The following is a 10,411-nucleotide window of genomic DNA, read 5'->3' as shown; positions in this document are numbered from 1 at the left end:
TATGTAGGTCATATTATCAGTCTGGATCTGGGTTTCCTCCAGTGTAAAATGAGAAATTGGACTCGTTGACTTTTAAGATCCTTCCAGCTATAAAACTCAGTAAATGTAAGCATCCTGATTCTTATCCAGTATTCTTATACTACTCCAACCTATTTATCATGATATTAACGTAAATCCTTCTGATGTGCTGGCGATCAATGATCCAGTTCATTGAGAATTGATCAGAACAAATACGTAATAGAGAAAGAGAAGCAACCACTTTACTCTATTGTCACCTGACATGGAAAGGGCTAAAGATGTATTTATATTGTGATTAAAAAAGATAAAGGATCTCTATTTGAGTTGGTCCTTGAGTCTGTTGTTAGATTTTTAGGCTGACTTACTTATTTTGGGGATATAAGTTTCTTGATTCTCTCTCCTCCATTCGAATTGTACTGATCTTGTCAAGTGCAACAGTGCATCAGAACACTGGGAAAAGAGAAGGACTGATCCAGATCAAAGATACTAAACGCTAAGCCAGAAACTTTAAGGGGGGAGGGGGGCAGTCTTAAACGGAAACACATACTTGACAATTTGCTTCCTTTTCCCTCTCTGTTTCTGTCTTATAGCACTTCTGACAAGGGTATAAAGTCCATGTTTGTCACTTTGGCAGTTTCTAATACCATAACATGCAAATTCCCTGGTACATAAGAGTGAGAAAGGTAAAATCTAGGACATTTGGCATTTTTAGATGGGCTACAATGGTAATTGTTTCTTTTAAGATGTCAAGCTAGTCTATTGAACTTATCTCCTGACTGTAGTGTATTTATCCACCTTTAACCCTCCACTTCGCTTTGCTATGTAGCTGCAGCCAAGGAATTTGGGAGGTGGATATCCTACATTTTAATTAATTCTTGAAACAATCAGATCATTCTTTATACCTGTGAAAATGTCTTTAATCTAGATCAGAAGTCAGCAAATTTCTTCCATAAGAGGCCAAACGGGAAATATTTTCTTCCTTATAGGCTATACCAACTCTGTAGCAACTACTTAAGTCTGCTGTTGTAGTGTGAAAGCAGCCATAACCAATATGTAAATAATGGGTGTGGCTGTGTTCCAACAAAACTTTATTTACCAAAAACAGACGACAGGTCAGATTTGGCAGTGGGGTGGTGTTTAATGACCCTGATCTAGATCCTTGTATTTCTGGCCATCCATTCACTTCTTATCTTCAAGCATTGAACCATCATTATATGTTGAACATAAACAGGTATGCAATAAGGTTTTGGAAACCTATTACTTCTGTCTGTCTTGTTCTCTTCTTGATTTACAGTGAAATCCTACTCAGCCTTCTGAGTCCAGATCATATTTCACCTCCTCTCGGGAATTTTTCCAATACCTTCCCCTACCCACTCTCTATTCACATGGCATTTACTTCTTCTTTGTATAGCTATTGCTTCTTAAAAATATTTCCCATTGTGTAACATGATGAGATTATATCTCTTTCTTCTTCACCAAATTATAGATTTTTGAGAGAAGGATAAACCAGGGGTACCGGTCCTCGGGCTGTTAGGAACCGGGCCGCACAGCAGGAGGTGAGTGGCGGGCTAGCGAGCTAAGCTTCATCTGCAGCTCCCCATTGCTCGCATTACCGCCTGAAACATCCTCCCTGCCCCCCGCCCCCATCCATGGAAACACGTCTTCCACGAAACCGGTCCCTGGTGCCAAAAAGGTTGGGGACCGCTGGGATAAATGATAATTCAGCTTTGATCCCTCTGGCCAAGGACTGACTTTAGCTTGTAATTAAGTATTCAGTAAGTGCTTGTTCAGCTGTGTGCATTAGGGAGTTTAAGTTTGTTTTTGTTTTCTACTTTATAAGAGAAGTTGATCTTTTTGAATTCCAAAAAAACATAATGACAAATATTATGTGCTTATTAAAAATAACATTTAGATAAGATGTGAACTGATAGCACAGCCATAGAATATATTTTCTTTTTTAACAAACAGGAAATTTGAATATGTCAATCCATCATATGATCATGGATAAATGACCTTAGTTCCCAGCTTGCCTTGCAGGCAGGTGCTGCCATGTGACTAATTTCTGGCCAATAATATATGTATGAAAAATGTTGTGTGGAACTTCTGGGGTGACTTCTTAATCTTTAAGGTTCTCACAACTAGGCCTGACCTAGTTGTGAGAAGCACGTCTCCCGATTTCCTATCTCTCACTATCTTTCTTTCTTTTTGGAATATAGAGATCATAAGTTCCAAGTAGGTATTTTGGAGCAGAAATATCGAAATTACCTGGGTGACATGCTGGTGCTTCTATACTTCTTATGGATTGTCTTCCTACAAGATTCTTTTATGTACAACTGTTATTTTTGGTCTCTGTTACAGAAGCCTGTCTGATAATATCTAACGAATATAGTGCTATATATTCCATTTAACAGTAAGTGATTTCAACATATTCTAAACCTCATGCCAATGTTTCTTTGCCAAATATAGAAACAAAAGAGGGCCTCTCCCCCTCATGACTGATAGAGGGCATAAAGATTTAAAAAGAGAGAACTCTCCTTGAAGTGATAAATAAGATAAACTTCAGGACTTTCCAAAATGACAGTCAGTAACTTTTTATAAAATATAATATTAAGGTTTATTTAAATCTAAATGAGATGTAAAATGTGAACAGAGTACTTTCGCATCTCTCTCATAAAACTATTTCCCATTTCAGGCAAAAATTTAGGTATTTGCCATGGCAGGAGAGCAACATATATGTAGATTGCATAAAACCATTTAGGTATAAGCTTGTTTGACTCCTGGTTCTTTATTTGGCAAGATATGTGACCACTGGTGCTTTTGTGCCTCCAAGTCTTTTTCAGAAGGATGATCATGGATCATGATGAGGACAAAAGGGTACCCACTTTAGAAAGCAATGTAGATAAGTGATTTTTAAAGTTAAATACATAATCTCACTAAAAAGGAGTCTTATATGTCTGGTCTCTGTTTCTTTAACTGTGTCGAACACTCACTGTCCCTTTAGAGCAATATTCCCTTTTAAAGCAAGAAGAGAAAACCTAAACTTGACTTGGAGATCAAGCAATACACCAGCTGCCTAATTACCTGCAGGCACTTGCAGACCATTCCAGAATATCATTCTGTCTGGAAAGGTCTCCTCCTAACAACATTTACATTTCTTATGAACACTGTGCTTAGGTCACAATACCTGTTAAATTACAGAAAACTGAGTCTCAGCTCCATCTCTAAAATAAAGGGAATGGAAAATATGATCTCTCAGGTCTTTTCTTGTTATAATTTTCTATGATTTTATGATTCTCTGGAGATTCGTTCACCAGGAATTGTTGGGAGAGAGGATTAAAGAAGAAAGAATAGTGCAGGAGAGAATGCTGGTACATTTAAAGTGGAGGGAGAGCCAAGTTCTCAGTCCACTGATACATTGAGAAAAAGCTTATAATCCATCATATTACTTTATGGTTACCAGCTCTCCAATAATGTAAGGAAATCTGCAACTGAATATGAGAATGTGTTGTGGGTCACATTTTGAACTTCAAACTTACGAATGCAATTTTTGTGTACATTTCTTGAAGTTGTGGGAAGGACATAAAAGGGAAGATATTCACCCTCTGTACCTACGTAGCTTCATTCTTGGTATGAGCAATGATGGGTGTGAGCTTGGAGGTAGGATGGGGGCACTGGGGGCAGCAGCTGGTAGAGCTGCAAGAGAGCCTTCTGACAGCTCTCTGTTGCTGGTAGAGTCCCAGTTATATGTTCCCGCCACAAAGTATACATTTATCAGCCTAAGTCAAGAATGTAAATTATCACTTCTCACTTTTCATAAGTTGCACAGAATACAATTCTGATTCTTAGGTATGTAATCTTGTAAAGTTTCAAACGTATTACAGGGAAAACTCCGAACAAGCCTATAACTGTTAGATGTCTATATCTAAATTTTCACCATAAGCAGCTTTGTGTATTTTTTTTTCCCTCAGTGAACATTTTATTGAAGCAATAAAGCACAAAGCAAGTTAACAAAGTGGGAGAAAGAAGATACCAAGAGAAAAGATGGTAACAACACAGGAGTGGAACCTTAAGTCACAGGAGCAGGAAGGACTTGAACTGGCCATAAAGGCATTATGACATGTCAACACGCTATCACGTAAAAGAAAGGGGGATCCAGTTATCATTCACTTCTAGTTTGCTCTCCACCAGCTTAATACTCCATCTAGCCATAGATGAACATGTGGCAAGTTGTAGAGACGCAGATTCTACTTAAAAGTTAGCAAGGAACTAAACGTTTCATTGGTCAAGTGGGCCAGTGCTATAAATACAGTGGTTTAGCACGTCCAATGATGCAGGTCCACAGGTGTGGGATAGGAGCTAGAATTTTAATAAGCTGACCTTTGCTGCTAAATTCTTATGGGTGCAGACATTTACCTATACAATTACCCACGTGGTGGGGGGGGGCGGGAGGGGCAGCTAACAATGCAAACAAACCTGCCTATTACCATGTGATGGAATATCGACACAAGAAAGCCCAGTTGAAGGATGCTGCATACTTTTAGAAAGCCTAATTTCACACTGTAGTATTCCCCTCCTTCATTTTAAAAGGCTGTGGTTTTAAAAGCTTTTGTTCTTTGCCTGAAAACAAGAGAACTTTGGTCAAAGCCAATTCTTAAAAGTAACTTGTCCTTAAACATAATTTGAAAGGCAGTGGAGGCTTGTTTCCTCATATAAGTGTCCTAACTTTTGTTCTTTCAAACAGGCAAAACAATGAACTACAATTACAGGTACCAGTTTCTCCTCTCAAAATCTGAAGTTTATATTGAAAAAAAAAAACCATATTTCCTATGAACATCTAAAAAATATATATATCTAAAGCATTAAAGAAAATAAGGTCTTAGAAGAAGCATCAACCTTTTGGGGTACTATGTTCCTAAGACTAGGCTCTAAGATTTCATAACAGGAAGCCCAGAAATTATTAGAACAAGTCTTTTTACATGAGCAAACACTCCCAGTTACAGTATTGTTTTGGCATCTAGATCTTTGACTCAACGTTTTCCATGCAGTCTCAATTTTACTAGGCTTGCCTTCTGGTATCTGAACCTACAAACCAACTCTAGATTATGATGCTTTCTAGGCACACCTGCAGCACAATGAGTGGTACCCACCACACCCTAACACTACCCAGCCCTTAACACCTTATATAGAGTGACAGCTCCCAGGAAGATGTTAAAGCTGAGCCAAATAACCTACATCTTGATTTCAGACTAAGATTAATGAGTGCTTTAAATGAAATTACCTTATTTAAAGAATCTGGAGAAAGAGATATATATATAAGGTAACTCATTTCTCAAACTGCAATCTCAATTAACTAGGCTTAACGGATGTATGGACTAATTGGTAACCCAGTAACTCCTACAAATTTGCAGTATTATAAAATTTGGTTCCCACAGTATTCATTACCCTTCATGATGAAATACAAAAGTTTAGGGTTAACCCGTTTAAATTTTTTCCAAGCCAACCACATAAAGTTTTACAAGGATGATCTAACCAATTATCACAGAACCCCACTAACTAAAGGGGGCTGATTGTTAGGTGGAATTTTAATTTAATCAGTAACTGATTTATCAAGCGATCTGTTTTAAGTGTCTGTTAAGGATCTTCCAGTAGAAAATGCAATATTTGCTTTTCCATTTTGAATAACACACCAAATTTCTGATCAAAGAAATTTTTACATAACAAACATTAGAGACCACGGAATCTTATTCTAACAAAACACTAATTACAACGACCACTTCCAGAAAGTGGGATTACCAGGCTAGATAAGATCCCAAGTAATAGGAACTATTTTTTGAAGAGTTCAATCAATTTAAGTTTGAAAACGGTTTCATTATTTTAAAAATCTATTAATTTAGGCAAAATTGTATAACAGATCGACTATAAAATCTTTTATTTTTAACTTAACCTGTTTAAGGGGCCAATATGACTTTGGTAAATTTGAATAACAGGACAAAATAATGTTATCCAAATTGAATAATTTATTGCTGGTCTGAGACTTGCCTTGTTTTACACTTAAGTAGAATTTACATTATTTCCACAGACAGCAGATAATCAATATTTAAAGGAATTTAAGAGTGACCTATTCAATTTATTGAAATCTTACATAACTCAAGCTTTATAAAAAGCCAACATAATTCGAAATTGGGTTCTCCCTCTAAAGCCCTAAGTGTTCAAAGCTTGAAACGGTTAATTTAAAATTAAGCAAACAAATATAACAATGACAGAAACCGCTGCAGCAGATCCTGCTGAAGTACTTAAAAAAAAACAAAACCTAAATTAGCTTAATCTTTACAAAAGTTATTTTAGCTCAAAAGCTATAAAATCAAAGTTATCTTGATTCTACAAAGGGAGAGGATCCTTGACCTCATCTTTTTCATCAAATTTGGCTACAAATCCAATTTTTGTATGCCCCTTTTTCCAGGAGATTCTTCTTGCAGAAGAGGCCAAGTACAAACGCGGAAGAGTAACTGCCTAAGCAAGTAGGAAAGTGTTCTGTAATAGTGTGCAAAGAATGTAGAGTTGTGGGTTAATTTCTGGAGCTCGATCTGGATCGTGACCTTGACTTTGAATGAGATCTAGAACGGGATCTTGAAGCTCTTTTTGGTGGAGGGGACACAGAACGGGCCTTTGGGGGTGGTGCAGGTAGGGGTGACTTGGAACGAGACTGGCTCCTTGATCTAGGTTTTGACTTTATATCACCTTCCCCATTTTCTTTGGGGGAACGAGATGGAGAACGAGACCTGCTTCGAGACTTCTCATATTCATCCTTCGATCTGCTTCGAGAGCGCAAACGGGAGCCTCGATCAGACTTAGGTTTAGATTTGCTTTTTGATCTAGATTTCCTGCCTTTTGAACGAGAACGTGATCGACCTTTGCTCCGAGACCTGGACGGGGAGCAACTTTTTGAGATACTTCGAGATCTACTGCGGCTGTTCCTACGACTTCTACTTCGTGACCTTCTTCTAGTCCGTGACCTTGATCTGCTTCAAGAATAAGACCGCCTGTGGATTGTTCGTGGTTTATCTTCCACTAGTCTAATATTTCTCCCATTGATTCCTGTACCGTCCAGCTTATCCAAAGCACACTTCATGTCCGAGTAGGAGCGAAACTCACTGACGCCTTCATTTGTGCGTTCTTCGTGGTCATCCGCATAGGTTACTTCACCTGCTCGTCTCATGAAATCCTTTAAATCTCGCCAACTGCAAAGACTAGAAAGGTGTTCTACAATAAGCCTGAATTCTGTGCGTACAGGTGGCCCAGATTCACTTCTGCCAGAGGTTCTCCGACTGCCGTATCTGCCTCCACCACTGCGGCTTCCGTAGCTGTAGCCGCCACGCTCGCGGCGCGGCCCCCAGCATGCTCCACGATCACGTGCTCCACGATCATGTGCTCCACGATCACGTGCTCGCCGCAGAGCTCCCTGCCGTTCAGCCCATACACGGCATCGCCGGCGTCGCCACAGTCTTCGAACTCCTCAAGGACATACCCCTTTTTAAGGTCTATTTTGAGAAGGCAGCCATAGCCACTGAAAAAGCGCTGGATGTCCTTCTCCCGGACGTTGTAGCTCAGGCGTCCTATGTGGACACGTGGCATCTCCATGGCGGGCGAGGGGCCCAAGGGTCGGCTGTCGAATGGTGGACCGCAGAGGCAGAAGCTGCGGGGCAGGGGCGGGGACAGTGAGAACCCGGACACGCACCTCCCACCGCAGCGGTGGCCGGATCAGCACCATCAGCTTTGTGTATTTTTGACTTTTCACTTTCTTTGTTGCCTTGTGGCTCTCAGCACCACACACTGTCGGTCAATTTAAAACCTGTAAGTGCATCTGAGAGTAAACTGGACATAAATGAATAATCAAGAAACTGCACGTGTTCCTTTGGAGACATTTTAGTTTTTCTGCAAGTTACAGTTGGCAAAAATTGTGTTCACTGCAAAAGAGAAGGGAATGAATGTTTGACGGAAAGGAATTACCTGTTCACTTGTTAACTTTTCGTAGAGTTCAACCATATTAAGGAAAAAACTTATTTCTTACTCACTGTATTCTTAACACATAACATAATATCTGACACAGAATAGGTACGTAATAAATATTTTTAGCGGTTTTTAAGTAAAGGAGCAAAGAAAAGCTTAGGTTTTATGTGAAAAGATATAAAAGAGAGATCAAAAACAATGTGTGTATATTTGGTTGGATAAGCTGAAAATCACCAGTATCCAGCTTTGTTTTGAAAAAAAAAAAAGAAGTAGTCCAGGTTCTGTTTTTGTTTGGTGATTGGAAACAAAGGTAATATATTAAGGAGTGAAATAATAAACACACCAATTTCTTAAAGTCAAAATAGCCCCAAGAACATGGAAACAAATCAAGTGGACTTCAAGCATCATTTTTTCCCTTTCATCTGAACACTTTGTTGAATTGCAGAGAAATAGAAAGTCACAGAGGGGGAAGGTCGGAAGGTATGAAGAAACCAAATTTTAAACTGAGTTAAAAGAAGAACTATAATTAGCCACAAATTAAGGAAAACTACTGACTTGAACACTCCAGATTAGAAATAGTTGACATCAAAGGATGTAGATCAACTAGTAAGAGTGTTTATTTTCAAACAGAAGGTCAGGGAAGAGCAATTTTGAAATAAGGTAGAAATGAACAACCATGAGAAGAGAGAGAAAAGGTCGAATTTAGGTGCTTTCATCCATATCACTGTCTTAGGAAAAAAATGCAAAATAATAACACCACCTCTGACTTGTGTGTGTGTCTGAGACTGAGGGCTGATCTGTGCTATCATTAGTCAGCTGTTGCTATGGAAAACCACTGAGGAAAAGAGAAAAAAGGAAGGTTAATAGTGCGTCCCAATATTCATCTATCTGCCCCCTGGGTTTTCTCAGTAATAAGCAAAAGAAAATTTTAAAATATTCCCTTTCTGAAGGAGAATACAGTCCATATGTCAACCTGACGGTAAAGAAACTGAGTTGGAGGTAAGATTTCAAGGAAAATTGACACTCAGAAGAACTTTATGGAGGGTTACAGAAAAAGAAAAAAGACTTAAAAGAATAAAATGACTTTCCAAAGGCATCAACAAAAATCATCTATGATTTTTCAATAATAGAAATTAAAAGGCCAATGATAGCATCTTTTCAACAGTGTATTTATTTAATATCTTAATTTCTAACATTGTACAAATAACATTTTCCAAATGAATATTTGTTGGGATAATGAGGAACATCTTGACACACTAATGAAACGCAATTACAAGGCTTTTCTGCAGACCCAGCTGAATGAAGAACGATTCTTAGCTGCTCTGTGAATTTTACCAGTTTATTCTCAGCCTGGGATTGCATCTTATGCAAAGCTGAAGGTTGAGGAGGTGAGGAGAGGTTCAGGTGAGCCCAAGGCTACAGGGGAGAGTCTTAACTGTGACTGAGTGCCTGTAAAACTTGGCCCCAACCTGATCAAACTTCTAGACGTAACTCCCAGTTTATAGAAAATACAGGAAATAGAGAAACATGTTAGATGATACCATGAAGATGGAATGATCAAACTCTAGAGTGTGGGGAATAACAGGACAAAGGACACAAATTTGTCAACAAATAAATTGAAATTTAAAAAAAAAAAAGAGAAAAGAAAACTAATAAACTAAAAGAGACTGTGACATACCAAAAAAATGCAATGAGAAAACCATGTTAAATACTAATTCAAATAAATCAATTCTAATAAAACATTTATGAGACATCTGGTGAAATTTGAACACTAAGTATTTGATTACCTTAAGACATGATTGTTAATATTTTTAGGAATGTTAATGATATTATGTTTCAAAAAGTTTTTACATTCTGAAATTTTTAAGGATGGAATGATATGATGTCTGGGAATTGTTTCAACATTACCTGAGGTGGAGCTAAAGTGGGTAGGATTACAGATGAAATAAGGTTGGTGCAGTTTGATAGTTGTTTAAGCTGGGTAATGGGAACATGGAGTTTATTACACTAACCTCTCTCTCCTTTTTTTACATCTTTCAAATTTAAAAAAACGAAAACATCAGTGAGAGCTATAAAGATGAAATTAAATAACAAAGAAATTCACTCCATGACATAAAATTATATTAAAATATTTGAACCATTTTTAATTTTTCTAGTTTTCCCATTTTAAATTATGCAAAATAACTTGACCATTTGTTACTTCACTTTAAGGGAGGCAAAGTTTGAGAATGGAAAACTGGAGAGTTGTGCAATCAAAGTTCAAAGAGAAGTTAAAATCATGGAGGTTGCCTTCCCACCATGTGTTTTAAATTTCTATGAATATAAAATTCGTATTTCTTATCATGGCTTAGAAGGAGTTCTGATCTACCTCTAGTTACGGCACAAA

At 37.9% G+C, this 10,411-nt stretch overlaps 1 protein-coding gene across 1 annotated transcript; it reads right to left on the bottom strand.

The window, feature by feature from the left end:
* Positions 1–6,519: 6,519 nt before the first annotated feature.
* On the bottom strand, positions 6,520–8,136 carry LOC111177240 (serine/arginine-rich splicing factor 6-like). Its single transcript, XM_022578829.2, is given in 2 exon segments — positions 6,520–7,410; positions 7,443–8,136. Coding segments are annotated over 2 exon segments (1,041 nt in total). The 5' UTR covers positions 7,657–8,136; the 3' UTR covers positions 6,520–6,583.
* Between the last annotated feature and the right edge of the window lie 2,275 nt (positions 8,137–10,411).

Source organism: Delphinapterus leucas, chromosome 4, assembly GCF_059928025.1.
Source record: "Delphinapterus leucas isolate spDelLeu-1000000601 "Yukka" chromosome 4, BTC_Dleu_Yukka2, whole genome shotgun sequence".
In the NCBI taxonomy this organism is placed as follows: Eukaryota; Metazoa; Chordata; class Mammalia; order Artiodactyla; family Monodontidae; genus Delphinapterus; species Delphinapterus leucas.
The sequence above is the reverse complement of the archived record's forward strand: the minus strand, read 5'-3'. Positions and strand labels throughout refer to the sequence as shown.